This window comes from Echeneis naucrates, chromosome 13, assembly GCF_900963305.1.
Source record: "Echeneis naucrates chromosome 13, fEcheNa1.1, whole genome shotgun sequence".
Lineage (NCBI taxonomy): Eukaryota > Metazoa > Chordata > Actinopteri > Carangiformes > Echeneidae > Echeneis > Echeneis naucrates.
This window is the reverse complement of record NC_042523.1, coordinates 10,921,585-10,941,748: the sequence shown is the minus strand read 5'-3', so window position 1 is coordinate 10,941,748 and position 20,164 is coordinate 10,921,585. Positions and strand designations below refer to the sequence as shown.

The 20,164-nt window shown below is 39.6% G+C and overlaps 1 protein-coding gene across 6 annotated transcripts; it reads left to right on the top strand.

Annotated features, from left to right (window-relative positions):
* Positions 1-2,744: 2,744 nt before the first annotated feature.
* Positions 2,745-20,010, top strand: picalmb (phosphatidylinositol binding clathrin assembly protein b). Of its 6 annotated transcripts, XM_029517177.1 has the most exons (22): positions 2,745-3,345; positions 8,127-8,269; positions 8,381-8,456; positions 8,551-8,653; positions 9,116-9,209; positions 9,348-9,459; positions 9,597-9,703; positions 9,819-9,860; positions 10,967-11,052; positions 11,218-11,341; positions 11,441-11,574; positions 12,093-12,193; positions 12,342-12,494; positions 13,857-13,949; positions 14,139-14,249; positions 15,347-15,463; positions 15,561-15,591; positions 15,693-15,792; positions 15,969-16,028; positions 17,166-17,270; positions 17,656-17,761; positions 18,580-20,010. In XM_029517177.1, exons 1-21 carry the CDS (start codon positions 3,216-3,218, stop codon positions 17,746-17,748), a joined length of 2,115 nt encoding a protein of 704 aa, XP_029373037.1. In that variant the 5' UTR covers positions 2,745-3,215; the 3' UTR covers positions 17,749-17,761; positions 18,580-20,010. The 6 variants fall into 6 exon arrangements, with proteins under 6 accessions (XP_029373037.1, XP_029373040.1, XP_029373038.1 ...); XM_029517180.1 differs by lacking the exon at positions 12,342-12,494; XM_029517178.1 differs by lacking the exon at positions 17,656-17,761.
* The last annotated feature ends 154 nt before the right edge of the window (positions 20,011-20,164 follow it).

Genomic DNA, 20,164 nt, shown 5'->3' with positions numbered 1-20,164 from the left:
ATGTTTTCTCAAGTTGGTCTTTTTGAAATCAAAAACAAATGAACTTGGCATTTTTAGTGTTTCTGTGCTTGCAAAGGTGTCTGGTGGCTGTAACCTGTGAAAATTCCCAGCTGAGAGGAGAAAACAACAGCCTCACCTATTGTTCATGTATGAAACCCAACCCTGTATGAAGAGAACCACATGTGAGCTGCACTCCTGTTCAATACCATGACCTTGTCAAAGAAAAAACTGTTTTGTTATTGCAGCCATATATATGTAACTGGACTGATGCAAGGCATTTTATTTTTATTTGGGTCAACTCACAAAAATTCAAATCAACTTTCACTCCTTAGAGTTAGTAACACTCAAGAATCAGTCAGAATCAGACCTGATGTGTTGCTGCATGTGAAAAAAATAAATTAGGTGACTGAGATCACAGTAAATGTGTTGAGAGCTGTGATCTAAAATTGAGTTTGGTGTAAATCAGTGGATATGTATGTTTGTTGCAAGTTGAGTGTCTTAATTGGGGCTGATAGGAGATGCACAAGTGAGGCCTGTGTTAAACTTCATGTCTGGAGATAATGATGGCATCGTGCTGCCCCCCTGTGGTTTTTGTTTTTCTTTGTCGTTTCATGACCTGCCATGTTTATTTTACCTGTTAAAAAATATCCAACAACTGTTTTTCCTTAAATTCCTTAAATCGGTGTTTGTGGTGACATGACCTGGGGTGCATGGGACCCGGGAGAACAGGCTTTAGCTAATGTTTGAGCTTTTTCATTGCTGCACCTAAACAAAGTGTAATTCCACCCCCTCTTCAGTGGGAGGCAGCGGTGCTTTCATGCGGTGTGCCATTAAACGCTGGGGATGAAGAAAGACCAGTGTGTGTGTGTGTGTGTGTGTGCAGAAAACATTAGTCAAATGAATTGACAGACATCACAGCCCAATCACTCTGATAAAACGCTTGAGTCTTTACATTAATCTGTAAAGACTTCATCACTTTGATTAAAAAAATCAGCACAGTTTCTTTCATTAATTTCTTTTTGTAGGTTAAAGTGTTTTATTTGCATCCGACATAAAAACTGCAGCTAAATCAATCATGCAAGTCACAAAGCTGACTTGCTGTGGCCACCCTGAACAGGGAAAAGAAGGGGAAGGTGAAAGAAAGAAGGTTTTTTATTTGTTATGCTCCTGAGATAATGATGCTGATAAATTGTATTTTTTTATTATCTTATTCATTTCATTTAAGTTTATTTTGCAGCAAGAAATGGTTTGAGCAGTTGTTGTAAGTTTGTGTTATAACTTGTTTCCTGGAGATTGTTGCAGCAGTCGCATTCTTTTTTTTTTTTTTTTTAGTGTGTGTTCATTTTAATTGGTATACAATGTTATGCAGAGGTGTAGGCCTACTTGAAGCAATTTTATAGACAAACACAATACCTATTACTAGAATAGTAATACTATATTAAAAAACTTTGCGTGTGAGACATTTACTGCTGAGTTTACTGCTTCGTAGGGGGATCGTAACAGAAAACAATAGAGAACCACTGCCTTAAACCTTGATGACCTTTTATGTTTCATAGCTCTAGTTGTTTGTTTGTTTACTTGAAATGCTGTACTTTCTATGCTTAATTTACAGCTTAATCTATACCAGTTATGCTACATATGAAATTTTACATATAAAACATATGATAGGCTTATAAAATATTATCAAACCTGCAAATTTATATATATGCAGTATATTTGTATATTGTATATATATGTATATATTGCATATATAGAATATCTGGTTCAAATGCATTTTAACACCAGTTTGATGAGGTTGAAAACACAACAGAACACAAGGTTTTAATACAATAATATTATATATATATGCCCAGTGTTTTATGCACTTAAGAAGGATAGGCTTCTCTAGAAGATTGAAGCTTTTTTAATGAAATTAAGACAGATGATGAATTTGTTTTTCAACAGATCCATCTCTGTGGCAGATGAAAGAACTGATCATGGCTGAGATAGTGGATATGAGTAGGTACTGTATTGTCAAACCAAACTAGTGGATTTTAAAAGGGCCATAAATGACTAAACGTAAACCAGGCTTGGTCAGGGTGACTTTATCCTAAAATAAAGCTTTGAAGGGACTCGGTGTGGGAAAATAAAATCATACACATCTGAAAGGTTGGTTTATGGATCACCCATTTACTGAGGACAACACTGTTTGTCTCCCCTTTTTGTATTGTTCTCATGACTGTGTCTGAACTGCTGTAAAGTAAAACAATGGATCAATTCAGCTGCAAATTCTCCACACACCCAGAAGAAATGTGGCTCTGACCCAAAAGGTGTTCAAGTTTTGCACAGACAAGCCTGTTCTCCGTGTGCCCCTTCTCCCCCGGGCCTCCTCCTCTCTCACCCACCCAGGCCTCCCCTTCTCACCCCCCCTCACCCACCCAGGTCTCCCCTTCTCCCCCCGGACCCCCCTCACCCACCCAGGTCTCCTCTTCTCACCCCCCTCTCTCACCCACCCAGGTCTCCTCTTCTCACCCCCCTCTCTCACCCACCCAGGCCTCCGGTCCCTCTGTGCAGGTACACCTGCTCCACAGGAAGCCCTTCACCGCCTGACTGACGCCCTGCAGGCCGGTGTTTGGAGCCTTTTCGTGCATCCCCCCCTCAGCGGTCTTTGCTTTTACAGCGAGCAGCGGCTGGAGGAGGAGGAGGAGGAAGAGGAGGAAGAGGAAGAGGAAGAGGAGGAGGAAGAAGAGGAGGAGGAGGAGCAGGAGCAGGAGCAGCGTTAGCGGCGGCGGCGACTGGAGGAGCGGCGGGGCCAGGCAGGAGAGGAGACACAGGGATCCGGTGTGCCACATCGGGATGAGACCGAGACAGAGACCCGGGCTGGATGAGTCAGCGAGCGGACTCCCTGAAATTTGAGCGCGTTTGGGCGGAAGCGACTGAAACAAACTACCATTTTTTCTATTACTGTTGTTGTCGTTAGATTCCGCTTCTCTTCATTCCGCCCTCCTCTGGCCCGCGTCTGCCATAGCCTAGTTCAGATTTTATTTCCAAGGTGGGAGAGAAAAGGGGAGGGGAGGAGGGGGGCCCGGTAAGGTTGCGGAGGAGGTGGAGGTTTTGTTTTATACATATATACACACTTTTTTTTATTTTTGGAGCTGCTATCCGAAGATAAGCCGGAGGTGAAGTTCACATTGTATCTTTTTCGAAGTGTCTTTTGTTGCGCGGAGTGAGCGAAGATGTCGGGGCAGAGCATTACGGACCGGATAACTGCAGCCCAGCACAGTGTAACGGGATCCGCCGTGTCCAAAACTGTGTGCAAGGCCACAACTCACGAAATAATGGGCCCGAAAAAGAAACATTTGGATTGTGAGTATGTCTTTTATGCTGGTTACAAGTGTTAAAGTGAAATCACGGCGAAGCTGAGCCGAGTTATGGCGATGAGATGCAAGGCCGCAAAGCCTCAGGACAGGCTACATGCTACATGCTACATGCTACAGCCTGTCCATGTCAGGAAGATTATACTGTTTTAACACCGAGGCCAGGCCTTTTCACACGCTTCTAAAGATAACCAAGAAGCATTTCAACATGTAGCAGCCTTCATAGACGCTTGTGTGTAATTATCATTATTTTTAGCCCCTAGCTGCTGCCCATCTAGCTTGCCTAGCTGCTGTGATTTTTGTCGGTTTTGCTCTCTTGTGCTTCTGTTTCTCATCTTTGTTTACCTCCTGGCTGTTTGACTCGGTGTGCAGGCTATACAGCATCAAATCAGGGATTTGTATGTGGCAGGTAAGCCTTATAAACCGGTGTGAGCAGGTGGGCCCCTGCACTTGCAGGCCCTGAGTCAACATTTACAAGAATGCTTGCAGTCCAGTTGGATCTTCCATCTTGGAGGGTGCACCTGCAGCCGGACCAGTCTGTCTCCTGCCCTGTCTCCTGTAGTGAAGGCATTGAGTCATGTGATACCTGCTACTGTTTCTCCAGGTGCTGCAGGACACAATGTACGGGCAAAATAATGATGATTATAATAAAAAAAATCACAAGCTGGCAGCAGAGGACCAAAGCAGGCTCCTATATCTATAACCTAACATAAGCATTAAAGCTTTAATCTTTTTCTGATGCACTCAGTCGGAGAAGTCAATAACTGTCTCTACTCAGAAATGCAGTGTTAGATTTTCTACAAATCGATCTGCGCTTGGGAATGTATGACGGCAGAGATAAAAGTGGTTTTATTGAAGGCCCTGTGTTGTCAAAAGGGTTCAGTCACATCCCAGTAAAACAGGTGGATACTGCATCTTAAGGATTCGTTGAAATGGTCTGTGGGATGAAGTCTAGTGAGACCCAGTAACTGTTCAAACTTGGTTAGTTGTGGTGAATATTTTTAGGTTTGATGTTAAAGTTTCAGACTCCACACCTGTTGTGTGGCGACTCCCCTGAGGTGAGATGAGTGGAAGTTGGCAGAGTGACACCCTGTTGGCTCATTGCTATTCAGCCAGGAATCCACTGTGACTGAGATGTCTCAGTGTCAGCCTACGAGCTCGCAGATAATCATGTGCTGCCCTTTTTGCTCTGTGTTGAGAAATTAGGGAGGTTTTCCTGTTGCTTTGACAGCCATGTGGGCGCAGGTTTTGTCCAGATTGTTTTTACTGGCTTAATGTCAGTGTGAACACCATGCCTCATTCACATGCTGTAGACACTATTACTTATTGTTTTGTATTATCCATTAGTATATTTTAGGTGAACATATGCACTTTGTTTGAAATATGACAGTATTGGTGAGAGGCAGTACAAGAATGGCCAGGGCCAGGGTACCCCTGTGTCCATCAATCAGCAGTTGCAACTCTTTGGAAGGTTTTCTTTTTGCCATCACAAATGCACCATCGCTAGAGTGATACAGGTTTTATGAGGCCCTTCACAGAGTTCAGCAGTCACCACGGAAAGAGGTGGACACCTAATTTGTGTATATAATATTCAGGCTTCTGACACGTACTTTGTCGAAGACGCATTCCAAAAATATCCAAATAAGATCAGATGTTATATATAACATTATGCAGATATAATTGGTGACTATACACAAAACGTCAATGAAACAGGTTGACAATTAGATGAGTGTTTAAAACAACAGTTTTATCCAAGTTATAGTAATAGACACAAAAATATTCAGTTCACTCAGCAGTGAGATGAACAAAAGGGAAACATACTCACATATTAAATGTGTAAAATTAATACTTGTGATGTTACATAGACTATCCAATTACCAAACCAGATTCTCAATCATTCAGTTGAGGTAATGTATTTCCAGAGTTTCTGTTCTAATGCCCAAAAAGTACTTAACTTGTAAACACAATCAGAAATAAGCAAGCACATGATCCTAATAAGCCCCATTAATTTTACATTTTATAAATTAAAATAGTTTTTAAACAACAAACGCTGACTGACTACAAGTCATTCTACTAGAATTGACCTAAATTGTTTTCATATTTGGCAACATCTGGACTAATGATTCAAAACTTAGCAAATTATGATTTTGATGTCAGTTTTTAGTTCTTGGCAGGTTTTATGATTAACACGTCTTATTGATGAATCAATATTATGTAATGATGTGATTAGTAACCATGTGAACTTTATTTCTATGGTATCTCTCTGAGTTTATTTAAGAGGAAATAAGTTGTGGAAAGAATCTCAACAACATGTATAAAACATATGTTGAACATGCAGATGGTGGCAAAACACAAAAATAAAACAATATATCAAGGAAAACACTAACTCATTTAGAGTAGAAAATATAATGAGGTTATACAATTGGCAGCCTCTAGAGGTGGGGCTTTCAAAAGCATTTAAAAATGCAGCTCTGACTCTGCTGATCTATTTCTGAGGAGGAATTTGTTACATGGGGCTGAGGCCAAAATAGTAAAATCATCAATAGCCTTACTCTGAAACTTGGACTGTAAAGCTTTAGACAGTATCATGGTTTCTGATCTGATTTTCTGACAATGGCTTGACATGTGTGAAGAGTTCTGTTATTTATGTTTTGGATCAAATTAAAGATTCACTAAGATAACTAATATTAACACAGTTTTCAAAGAAATGTGCACTAAGTTAGTTATTTACACACAAAACAGTCCAAAAAGCAAACATGACAATAGCTGTAAGAGGTGAAGTAGATAAGGAATAATAGTAGTGGCTAGTCCATAGATTTCCAACAATATACAACACTTTAAAGTGACATATTCTGTCAGACGATATCCAAGACAAATGAAAAAATCATCAATAGACAGTTTAGCTACATCATGCACTGTCATGGCTTTTACATGAATTAATTTGCATCTGGTAAATTGATTCAACAATAAGTCATTCATGTCAGCCGGTTTGAGCATTTTGCAGACTGACTGTAATAGAACAGTGCAGTCAGTTCCTCCTCCCCCCACTATTCCTCCTACTCGTGTCCTCTCCATCATCATCTTCTCTGGGCAGTTCAGCCACCCATGCTAACTGCTGCTGCTGCTTCTCTAGAAGGTTATCCTGTCCTACTTTGAGTCCCTCTGCCTTTTGAAAAGTCAAATATAGGACAGAAAGAGCGGCCCAATTTACCCTGTCAGTCTGATCACCACTGTGAATGGCGGGGTCATTAGCACTGATGGGCTTGGCTGCTTTGATTAGCATCATTCAACCAGCACATGGATGTAACGTGAGCATATGAGCAGAGATGTGGGACATGTTTCGCTGACATCTGAATGCTTTACACTTTATATCTGTCTGTGGAAAGAATGTTTTACTATGAATTAATAATTAGAATTGGGAATTTTGTATTTTATTCACCCTTATCTGCTGTAAGAAAAAATACTCCTTAAAAATCTGATTTCCCATTTTAGGGCAGTTTGAATAGGATAATGGCCCTTATTAGGGCTATTTACATTATCAGTGAATTAGTTTCATATGTTGATTTATTTATACCCAATGAGTAGTTTATATGAGGAAAAAGTAAAAATGGCATGACAATTTCCACTGCCAGTACTATAGCTACTTTGAAGATGTGATATTTTGACAATTTTAATTGTTTATTGAATACTTTTGAACTAATAACAGTCCAAAATGAAAATATTTTATTAAATTAGGCAAGCAACAAATACATTTATGCATGTATGCAATACATGCGCACCATGAATGACTTGAACAACAAATGTTATTTAAAAAGAACAATAATAGTAATAAACAATTTTGTGCCTTTCTTAACATGTTATGTGATGTATTTAATCCAACCAACTGCATTGAAGAGAGAAATGTGATGTTTTTTAAGATAATTTTAAGATCCATTTTTAAACAGTATAAACTGTTAATTCCATACTTTCAGTTTTAATCTGTGAAAAACATCTACTGGAATAAAGAAGAGCGGTCTGTGATTCAAGCTGCTTACAGGTTAACAAACTGCACACAAGCATGAGCCACACCAGAGTTAGTTTTTCTTCCAAAAACTAGTAATAGGCGGCAGCAGGTGTTTGCTCACCGGCTCAACATTAAGCCTGCTTGACAATAAATTCACAGTACATGGGGTTAATTATGACTAAGTCTGCCCTTATGGAGGAAAACTGGTTTCTAAAAATGTAATTATGTTTGGTAATAGAGAAAATGCATCACAAAAATCTGAACGTTCTGTCCTGTACATCAGAAATCATCTAATCATCATCTAATATCTGGAACAAGCTAAAATAAGGGATACAGCTAATTATTGTTTTGAGTGTCAATTGATTTGCAGGTTATTTTCTTAACTGATTTAAGAAGTTAGTTCACAAAAAAGTTTTATACATTGAAAGACCTATGTCAAATGGGTTGATGGTTAGCAACAGGAAGAATTGAAAGGAAAGACACAGATGAAGAAGTGATCTATCCTCCATCAAACTTCAGTTCAGTCCTCCATGTTCAGCCATTACCATTAAAATATACTCAGATTCTTTCTTTGGGTTCTATTTTGTTACGTGATGGGATGCATTAGAGATTTGCACCCTGTTCAGTATTGCTAAATTTCTATTGCTACTTATGCTAATTACAAATCACCACATGGCAGTCTATTGTTGTATTGATTATTACGTATCTGCTGTCTAATGACGGTCAGCTGGACCTTGTGGTCTCACAAACTTGTCCTCTTGTTTCAGATTTGATCCACTGTACCAACGAGATGAACGTCAACATTCCCCAGCTGGCCGACTCACTGTTTGAGAGGACCACCAACACCAGCTGGGTGGTTGTGTTTAAGTCACTCATCACCACGCACCATCTCATGGTCTACGGCAACGAGGTGAGACTGTTCAGCAAACAGTAACAATATATACACAGCTGATTATCTTTAGATTACATTTGTTTTTAACTATGACTGTTTTGTTTTTGTGTTTCATAATTTTTCATTCAGCGTTTCGTCCAGTACTTGGCTTCAAGGAATACACTTTTCAACCTCAGTAATTTTTTGGACAAAAGTGGATTACAAGGTAACAGTTTGATTGTGACTATTCTGAATTCATCACACTTTCAAAAAGACATTTATCTAAATAATAATTAATTCCCTGTGGCATTTTTTCCCAGGCTATGACATGTCCACATTTATCAGGAGGTATAGTCGATACCTGAATGAGAAAGCTGTTTCCTACAGACAGGTTGCGTTCGACTTCACTAAAGTGAAACGCGGGTAAGAACTTCAAACAATCTACAAAATCAAGAATGGGATTTATTTATCCCCCCAGTTTTTGTAGGCTTTTCTTAAATCTGCAACACATAATTGTTTGTGATATATTTGACATGAAAAATGTAACTAGATAATACAAAATGTGCTTCACAGTTTTCCACCATTCAAATCTTCAAACCATTATTCTTGACCAAAATTGTGAACAATAAGAAAAAGCAAATGCTCACATTGATGAACTACCTGAATGATTTAATTAATAAAATTTTTTAACTAACTTTTACACTATAAAGGCTACATTCATTCTTAGAAACTTTCAACTTTGCAACCAAAACAACACCCAACTAATCAGCTGGTGAAAAATCAGAGCAGCTTTGTTATCATGTGTTAAGAACTTCAGTTTGCTTCCCTGTCCTTCCCTGTCCTCTTGGCCCTCTTCCTGCTCCAACTCTCCATGTGTTCACACAGAGTGGACGGTGTGATGAGAACCATGAATACAGAGAAGCTGCTGAAGACCATTCCTATTATTCAGAACCAGATGGATGCTCTTCTTGATTTCAATGTGAGTTTCAGGTGATGCCTCCCGCAGCTCAAGTGTGCTGATTGTGCTGAGGCTGCCACAAACAAACATGCATTACCTGAGTCCATAGGAGAAAATTATTCTGGAGAAACTGTGAGATTATGTCTTGCTTTCCCTCAGGTCAATGCCAATGAACTGACTAATGGAGTCATCAACGCAGCCTTCATGCTCCTCTTCAAAGACTCCATCCGACTCTTTGCTGCTTACAACGAAGGCATCATCAACTTGCTTGGTAAGGCCCTTCGAACAGTTTCAACATTCTTCTTCTTGGTTAATTTTAACAAATATTTTTAGTGTTATAACCCTTTTGATTTTATGTATTTAATTCATTTTCTTTTCTTTTCTTTTCTTTTTTTTTTCAATGAACAGAGAAATACTTTGACATGAAAAAGACTCAGTGTAAAGAAGGACTGGACATTTACAAGAAGTTTCTCACCAGAATGACTCGGATATCAGAGTTCCTCAAAGTAGCAGAGGTAATTCACAGCAAGTGTTGTTGTTTTTTTCCCCCCAAAGCTGTCAATCAGTCAGTCCATAAGTACCAAATTGGAGCAGAGAAATTATTTTAACACTGGTTTTCTCTTTTAACAGCAAGTGGGAATCGATCGAGGCGACATTCCTGACCTTTCACAGGTAAGCAACTCAACGTGAAAACACAAAGGATTTCTGCTCTCAATAGGAAGTTTTCTTTGCTTTCAGTGTCTTATTTTCCAGCTCTAACTGCTCTTTCTCCCATCAGTGTTGTCTTTGTCCAGCAACAGTTTAGTACATCCAACAATGTATCAATAAACAAGACACATTGCATGGTTTCCTTCTCGAACGCATGTTTGCCGGAAGAGGTGGTCTTTTCTCCTGTTTCTCGTTTCCTCTTCTGCCTCGCCTTCTCTTCCTCTGAACTTTACCCTCTTCTTCTCCATCTTTCTACAGTACATAAAGGTGTAAAAGTCTTCACTCAGTGTTTCACAATTGCAAACCCTTGAGTAAATCTGCGCAGTGACAGTTACATGTATCTGAGTTCAAAATCAGCTGCACATACTGGTCCACTGTTGGGACACATATTTCCATCAATGTGTTTAGTCCCTGAGAGCTGCATGTAAAATGCATTTGCCCTCTGACCATCACCACCTTTATATTCTGTATTTTCCCCTTATCTTTCCACTTTAGTTCACAGTTTGTGTAAGTACTATCATTTCACTCTTCTTCTATGTCTGTGACTTGCCTCAGTGTTGTCTTTTGCATGCCTCTGCTCTGACTTTGTCTCCTACATCGTGGTGAAAAACAGTTGAAGGAAAAAACTCTTGCTGTGGTAAAATTTTGTTCACTTTATTATTGAGGTGTAAATCCAGTGTAGGTCATCTACTGTAAAATGGCTGCCCTGTTGTGCTTAGACACGACCAGTTCAACAACGAACCAGGTTGTTGAAAGTGTCGTGGTGCAGTTCGTCATCCCACACAGATCTTACTCTCATCCAAAGTAGCTTTTTGGTTGGAATGCGGTCATTGATCAGTGGTGGGTAACTAACAGACCAAAACTTGGAGTTCAGCAAATGTAACTTCCTGATCAGACACATTAATTAGCTACCCAAAATTTGGATTTTAATGGTGTGGTGTGTTTTGTGCTGTGAAGTGTTTTCTGCTCAATCTTGGTTGCCCACCACTGTCTGTTATGGTTTTAATGTCCATACAGACTACATTTTCTGTCTCAGGAACTTGCTGATTGTGTGTATTTTATTATGACAGGCTCCCAGTAGCCTTCTGGAAGCTCTGGAGCAACATTTGGCCTCTTTAGAGGGCAAGAAGGTCAAAGACTCAACTGCAGCCAGCAGGTACTGCCATCACTATCTTTTATTCCCTGTCATCTTTTCCTACTGTCTCAAACTCAGCCTTCTTTTCCCATCTGTATTGCTAGAGTATTATGAAGCATTAATGGATCAGTAGCAGTCATTCCTCTGTGCTGCACCTAGTGTGAATTTGCGTTTTTTTCCCTGCAGGGCCAGCACTCTCTCAAATGCTGTCTCATCGTTGGCCAGCACGGGTATGTCTTTCACTAAAGTGGATGAGCGAGAGAAGCAGGCAGCTCTGGAAGAGGAACAGGCTCGACTCAAAGCTCTGAAGGTTATTGTGCAATCAAAAAAGAAATATATACATTGGCTAAATATGTCTGTGGTGTCTCTATTGTCTGTATATTTGATCTTGGTTTTCTGGAATATTTAGGAACAGAGGCTTAAGGAGCTCTCCAAAAGGCCTTCCTTCACTACTACTGATACGTCACCTATCTCTACCACCGGTGGCACGATCAGCACAGCACCAGCCATCGACCTCTTCTCAACACCCAGCTGCTCCAATGGGTACTGCTTCAGTTTACAGTATAACCCTTTTCAAATAAAATCTTTTTCTGTTTAAGTTGCCTCAATGGTGGAAAAATTATATTTCCCAAACTAATTGTGTATTCTCAGCTTGTTGAAGGATATTACTGGATTTTAGAGTTTACCCTTAATTAGTTGATTGAAAATACTTTAGGATTGAAGATCACTTAGAAAAACTATTTTAACCTCTGGCTTAAAACTTCAAATTTTTGTTTTTGATTTGGGTCCGTATGTGTGAGTCTTAGTTATCTTTTTATTGTCTTTTATTTTTTAATTTCCCAATTATATCCGTGCTTACTGAGTCATTCACATTGTTCTCGACAAATACATCATTTTGGATATTGTGACACAATATGTTAAAAGCCTACATCCTAACCATGTCAGTGTGTTTGTAAATACAGTTTAGGATATTTCTTATTGCATCTCAAAGGTTGACCTCTTTGGTCAAATGTAGAAAAAGGGGATTTCTTTGCAAAGTTTTTTGCTATCTGTCTCTGTAGTGCAGTGAAGATGGAGAGTGACCTTTTTGACCTGCAGTCAACTTTCCAGCCCTCCATGCAGTCAGGCTCAACAGGGCTTCCAGTGGCAACGGCATGGGCAGGTAAAGGCTTTCCCTCTCCCACCTAACTTGTGTGTTTTCGGCATGCTCTCCTTCTCTTTTTGTTGTCTGACTTGATGATGCCCTCCTCTCCCTCTCCACTCTCTGCTGTCTTCTTCTATTCTGTCTTCTCTTTCCTCTGCCTGCCTAGATCCTTTCACCTCTGCTGAAGCTGGAGATGATTCCATGCCAAACCTCAACCCTTTCCTCTCAAAACCCGTTGTCGATGCTACTCACTTACCTGTCGTGTCTTCAGATGCTGTTAGCTTTTCCTCTAGGACTTCTGGTCCTGAAATGTTTGGTGGTAACAACTCATTTTGTTTTTCTTCTAAAAGTCTCATCACTCTTGTTCATTTCTCTGTAGTCACATATATGCATGATAAGTTTGCATGTTTCTGTGCTGTTGTGGTTTGAATGTGGATTATCTCTCTCTGCAGATGCCTAAATGATATCTTTCTAGAAAATGCATATCATTGCAGTTCATACCAAGCTGCATTATGTTGTTTTAATAGTGAAAGCAAACCTTATCTCCTCTTGTATATTAACCAGGACCCTCCATGTCCCGCTTGAGGCCATATACCCATGTTGCTTTACAGTGACCTTTCATCCTCTCTCAATGGACTTTTTAGTCTTGCATTGTAATTCCAACATGCCGTACAGCTTTAAGATGAAACCTGTTCTTCACTATTTTTGATTCTCCAGATCGTTACAATCCCTTTATTGACACAAACTCATCCGTTTCAACCAATTACAAACGCACAGTGCGGATAGAACACTCCATCTCAGGTACTATGATGGCTCACCATCTCAGCCTATGTTTCCTGAGCCCTGGCAAACATAGGATCCTATAAAATAACCCTAGGGCAATTGTCTTGATGTTTATTATAGAAATGTGGACATGAACACACATTAAAAGAGAAGTTTTACACTTTTGGGAATATGCATATTGGCTCTTCTTCCAAGAGTTATATGAGAAAACTGACACTACTGTAGTGTCTGTACAGTTAATATGGAGGTGCAGCCACTGGACAGTTATCTTAGCATAAAAACTGAAACCAGGGAGGAACCTTTGACCCTGAATCACCGCACCTCACTGATTTTTACCTTGTTTTAATCTGTGAACTAAAGTGTAAGTGTAAAATAACATGCTGTTCTGCTATAGTTGGCTATTTACCACACTGCAGTATATCGCAGTATATCTCAGTATATCAGTATATCTCGCACCTATACATCCAGCATTACTGATGCAAAAGGTATCTAATGCCTCTAGCTGCATAAACCTAAAAGTAATACAGCTCAAACATTGTTGCAAGGCTGTTTTTGTACTTAATGTCTGCCTTACTTTGGATAATGCCACGTTTATTGTACAGAGTGGTATCAATTGACCTATTTGGAAAGTAAGTGATTAATCATATTCCCAAAAATATCAAACTCCTTAGGTCCCTGCCTCAGGGTTGCTGTAATTCTCTGAACTATTTTATCAGAAATTTTCTCAAACGCTTTCCACAAAAGCAAAGTTATGTACGTGGTAGCCGTCTTCTTCCTCACCATATTACTGTCATTTTCCTCATCTCCCTGGCCTGGTCTTGAAATGTCTTCTCCTTTTGCTCTTTCTTCCTTTTTTCTTTTCTTTGTCTTCCTCTCCCTGCTTCCTGTGGCATGTCAGACTCCTTCTGTGGTCCAGTGTCCATTGCCCAGCATCTCCCACACCAGGCTCCTTTTCCCTCTGAGCCCTCTACTGTAGCAGGTCTATTCAGAGGTAGAGTACTGCAGCACATTCAGCAGCAGATCAATACTATTTTTTTTTCTTCCGTAGAGAAGCTTTCGGTATTCAGCAAAAACATTCAGTGATTGATATATGAACACTGTACTTATAAACCAAAAGTTCAGTCATTTCATATCACATCAACTTTTAACTACATCTCTATTCTATCCAATTCTTCTCAAGGATACTCAGCACCACAGGGCCCTCCGCAGCAGTCGGCAGGGGGACTCCAAGTGGACTTTGAGTCAGTATTTGGAGTCAAAGCCACAGGCACTAACAGCGTCAGTTCTGATGGTGAGGGTTTCACATTCTTGTTAGTAAAAATGTAATACCTGTGCAATAGTTTTTTTTGCAGTTCTAGCAAACTTAATTTTAGTTTGTGGATGAGGAATTTCAGGACTTCCTCACATGAAGCTTTCCTTTTCGTGGAGCATAAAACATTACAGTACATGCAAAAGTCGTTCAGTAGAAAGGAGTCGGCCAGAAAACAAGACGGACATGAAATGTTTCAAGATTAGGAGGCGCCAGCATCTTAAAGGCCTTTTTAAGATGGTTCACTGATTTTATTCTATACATTCTTTTGATGGATCACCTGTAGCTATAGTTGAAATACCAGAGAAATCTTGATGGCAGTATTTCTCCTAGTGCTATCTGGTCCCAACACCAGATGTGGTTCAGCAGACTTGACTTAGTCTTGTGACCAGTGCAAGAACACGTTATCATCCGACTTTACTTTGACTTTTTACTACACAGTCATAATCTGAAAGCAACACAAGTCTTGTCTTATCTTTGGCCAACCCTGGCATAAAATTAAACTGACCAAAGTTTAAATTGTTGTTGTTTAAATTTTTATTCTTAAATCAAAGAGGCTTTTAAAATGCTGCTGGCAGGGAGAACTGGAAGCCAGACTACACATTGACACTTTGGAGTGATTTGCAGCCATTTAAATGTAATGTAATGGGCTGATTTCAGTCAGTTGTTTTTGTCTTAACCACATCATTTCTGATATTGATGACTTAGAAAAATCCATTTTAATAGGCTAAAGCTAAATGTATTTATAACAGATTATCTGCCATTCATTTTCTTGATTTATTGATCAATTATTGTGTTTGTAAATGTCAGAAATATGCCCATTATAATTTCCACCAGCCCAATGTGGTGTCTTCAAATGCCTTGTCTTCTCCAGTCAAATAAGAAAATATAAAATCAATTCCAATATAACTAAAAGAGTCCGTCCATCAAAATGCCTGGCTACTTGGTTTTATGTTGTCTGTTTTGATGGAGTTTGTGTCTTCAGTGATCCTTTTCATTCTTTGGAGAGTTGGGACCAAAATACCAAAATACTTAGTGATTCACTTTTGTTGAATCATCATGGCTGTTTGTCTTGTCAGATATTACTGGAGGCATCCTAAAACCAACTCTAGCTGGATCCAACCAGCCGTCCAGTCAGCAGCCAGAGAAGCTGGTGTCAGATGACCTTGACTCCTCCCTGGCAAACCTTGTCGGCAGTGAGTATAACTCTTTGCTTGAAAGTGCAATAATTCAAGTTTGTGTTCATACATGTAGAAAATTACATGTAAACACTCTGTTAAATGTCCTTCTCAGACCTTGGCATTGGAAACGGGACAATGAAAAAGTAAGTGGTGGATCATGGCTCGGCTTTATGGAAATGGCAGCAGCTCAGTGCTTTCAAGGCACTTACAAACTGGAGTTAACATCCACCATCTTAATCTACAGTGACATCCACTGGAGCCAGCCGGGGGAGAAGAGGATGACCGGTGGCACCAACTGGCAGCCCAAGGCGGCGCCAACCACGACCTGGAACCCCGTCTCCATGGTGATGAACACAGACCTTTCACTGTAGTGCTAACTGCACTCTTCATCTGCATCTTATTTTACTGCCAAATGGCTGTCGTCGTCGTGCTATGATGCTGTTCTAAAGGCATTTGTTTTATTTTTTTAAGGTAATTTGTGCTATAAATTCTCACTGCTTTATTTTTTTTCTTCCTTCAGCAACCGTCAGTCATGGCCTTCCCTGCCACTACACCCACTGGCATGATGGGATATGGCATGGTCAGTATTATCTTAAATGTTCATTACACATTTTAATTCCTGCTCACGCCTCAGTGTTGATGCCAAAAATTAAATCACATATTTTATATCACATTACACTGAATGTTGATGAAACTGTTCAAACTTTGCTGACTCACTTTTTCCTGAGTTTTGACTGGTTATCAACTGTCTGTTTGGTTGCCTTGTACACTGTTCAAATACAAACTTAGCAGCTGTCATAATTTCATATTTTATTTAAAGCGCAACTCACGGTGGACTGTATAAGAATGATGCTCCATGCTGATGTGATATTATCCTCATGAGATGTATGTCCCTAAATTAATCGTGTATGTGGCGTCTGTAGGGTGGCAGCCAGTTTTTCCCCAGGCCCCCCTGATAATTTATGGCAGCCATGGTTCATGTAAAGCAAATTCCGTTGTTTTATTTTTACCTGCTCTTTTTCATTTAGAGAATAAATTAAATATAGTCAGCTATTGTTTTGCCGTTATGAATGTTCTGTTAGGCTTCACAAATAAAATTAACACTGAGGGATTCTTACTTTTTTTTTATTTCAAGCACACACTCATAAATATTTCATTATGGCAGCAGGCACAGGGATTTCTTTACTGTTCATTTTTTCTTGTTTTCATTGCCATTCACTTCAGAAACTAGGTGATTATTTAATACTTTTTTTTTTGCTGTTTTAATGTACAATAGCAGCATTTGTGTAAAAAATTTATAGAACAAAAGCCATTTTGTGTCAAGCTGGATATTTCTTTGAGTTTGGTTCCCTCCAGTGGTCGTACAAAATATATTTTAAGTTTATTAACCCCACGTACTTTTAAGCTTTAGAATGAATTCTTTGCCATTTGAACCAGCAATGTAATCAAGTACAACCTCCCACCATTTAGTGGCAGTTCTGGAGCTTTTTGATGGAGTTTTATAACAAATGCTATGAAATGCCAACTTAGAAAAGATGTCCTCAACGCAAAGTGAAGCCAAATAAAAAAAGACCTTGTGCCATTCCTCGTCTGCTGGGTCAACAGATAAAGTTCACATGATGATTGAAAGTAGAAAATGAGCCCAACAGTAAGATTTCGTCAATAATGTCTGAACTGCTGTACAACTAAAACAACTTCTCTAATCTCTGTGCTGCAGCCTCCACAGATCGGCTCAATGGGGATGATGAACCCACCAGCTATGATGTACAGCCAGCCTGTGATGAGGCCACCCAACCCCTTTGGCTCCGTGTCTAGTGCTCAGGTGGGTGTGTGGCAGTTGGACTCTTGCGCCAAACTGATGCACAATGAAGTCAGTATCTATTTGCACAGTTATCAGGTTGAGTAAATCAGTGTATCCATTGTGGTGTGATGTGTACCATGGTTAGTCACTGTGTAAGCCTGGTTGTCAGTGTGAACACTGCTGAAGATGATGACAGTTTTAACAACGGGCCTGTCACCCTGTTGAGCTGAAAAGGTCCAAACTGTGAATCATCTCTATCCTTGTTTCTCCCCAACATCTACTTTTTATTAACCCTTCTTCCATGCATCACAGCTTCTCCAAACTAAAATCATCCCTCCTACAGTCTCTGTACTGATTCTGACTTCTCCTCTGGTGATCCTACTTCCTGTATTTCTTCCTGAAATAGCCCTCCGCAGCCTCTAGTCCTTCCAGCCAGAGTCCTCTTCGAGTCCCTGGACAGGACCCGTTTGCACACCTCTCTCTCAAGGATTTCTTGTAGAGCATCTCTTTAGGTACAGCATGCTCTTTGCTTGCGGATGCACCTGCATGCATTGCATGCTCATTGCTAATGCCCTGTTGTTTTTGTCATACTTGATGTCTTATTCACCTGAGCAGGTGCTTTGTGTATTTTTGTGAGTTGTTCTGTTGTGGCCTTCGTTGCCTGGACATTTTAAAATTAGCCAGAATCTTCCTGATCCTTTGTTCCTCCACTGTCATCGCATATTGCTCAAACCTGTTTTCTCTGAAGTGTGTCTCTGTAGCAGAATTTAACTAATTGAATGTCTGCTAAGCTCTGGCTCTATAAGTTACTGCAGTAGCTACCATCTGTTGATTTTAGGTATGATGGCATGCTGAAAGAGTGAACCTAAAGCCAACAATCAAATAAAAACACCTCTGTCCTTATAAGAGTGAACATTTTTACATCAGGCTTTTTTTATTTCCTCTAAATCTAGACACGCATGATATAGCTGCTAATGTTAGCTCTTTTTTTTTAATAAAAAAATTCAGTGAATCTCACTATATGGGATTTTTAAATCTTGGGTTTGCTTATTTGTTCAGGAAAATTAGCTAGTTTAATTTGCTATTTACTGCTCCTGCTATATACCATTGGATATACTGACAACTATGAGTGATTTACAATAATACTGAAAAAGAATTTACAGAATCTGCAGTTGATTTTCAAGCCAATTATGGACTTTTATTTTGAAATTGACATCAGACTGAGCTTTTCGGTGGAGGGTTTTAGTTTAGTTTGACTTGACAACAGTTTTTTTTTTTTTTTTTCCCCCATTTCTACTTTGGCTAACATCATCTGTTGCTCCTCTTGCAGATGCAGTTCATGTAATTTGAAGAAAAGCGTCTCTTGGAAGATGAAGCACTTAGCAGCAAAGCTTTGTCCTCGTTGCAGTCTAACTCTTCAGAGAGATATTCACACGCCCCCAAATACAGACATGTCAATAACATGATGGTACAACGACTGTCAGAAACCATGGTAACCATGTCCAAATGACGTTTGGCAATAGCTCACACCCATTATTCTATAACTTTGTCCGAGACGTCGAGTGATGCTGCTGTCTACCCCCCTTAAGAGGATATCCTTATCCATTTTACAGTGTAATCTGTAAAGATAGTTGGGTGCTGAGAAACTTTGATGTTATGTATTTGGAAGTACTATGGTTGGATGTAAAGGCTTGATGTTGAGCGACGAGGTGGTGGACGATAAAAGAGAGCAAAAGTCCTTCCCTTTCTTGATCCAATCATCAGTCATCCATTTCCCTACAGTTATTTAACTGTCACTCAGTAGTGATGCTAATGACGTTTACACCTGTTTAGTTTTTGTCTTTTTTACCGTGTTTACAGTAGACATTCCTTGTGTGTTGTTTGTATTTATTTATGATTATTGGTTTAAGATTGGGGAAAACAATAATGTAAAATCTACAGTACATTGAACACCTGTGGGAGTGCTTCAGCATTAAACAAGGATCTCATTGAGAGGTAGAGTTAAAAATAGCTGTTATATAAATTACACCTATTCAGTGGAATGATAGAGCACTAAATATTCAGAGTTTTGTGTTAAGAAAATTTTTTACTAGATGAAAGATTTCGCAATCTCCATTGTACTTCAAGTGCAGGGGTTAGAGTATGAGTCAGTAAACATTATATAGTCGATTCTGTGCCTAGGGTTTTTGCAATGGATCAGTTTCCTGTCTTGTTGAAGAAACACTTCATCCATGAATCTGAATCGTCGCACTGGGTGGTGGGCTCCATTTGCTTTAAGCTTGGCATGCCATTGACTCACTGACCGTATTCAAGGCTGCCGTTACTCTGAATGTGGAAGAGTTGTCTTCATGTTGCACACATCTTTCCACACTACAGTTCCTCAGCAGGAGTTGGGGAGGGCAGGGTGTTGGGGGCGTTTACGAGGACGGAGTGTGTCTGCTTGCTGGTTAGCTAATGGAGAGAAAAGGTCACAGAATTGATGTAAATGAATTGTATAAATGATCCAGAGGACCGGGGTGGAGCGGGGGAGCGCTGTTGATCGGCACTCTGTGTATATAAAAACTGACTGTTCTTTGAGTGCAAAAGTGAAAGATGTATGAAATATGAAATCAATTCAATCAAATTTGACTCTACCTAAGTTTGATTCAGGATACTCTCTGCGTTTGTCTCCGCAGATATTTTCTTTAAGTAGTTAGAACGTGTAGCAGACAATGACTGAAGTCTTTTCTTTCTTTTACAAATAAAGAGCATCTTCCACAAACTCTTGTATATCTTCTGTCAAAATGAATGTTAAAAATTTGTAGCTCAATTGGTAACAGTCTGATTTAATGTGTCACATGAATTTAAAGATGCACTTTAATTCTGTAATGGACCTAATGAATGTTAGGTTTATGCTGGTTGATTTTTATTTAAAT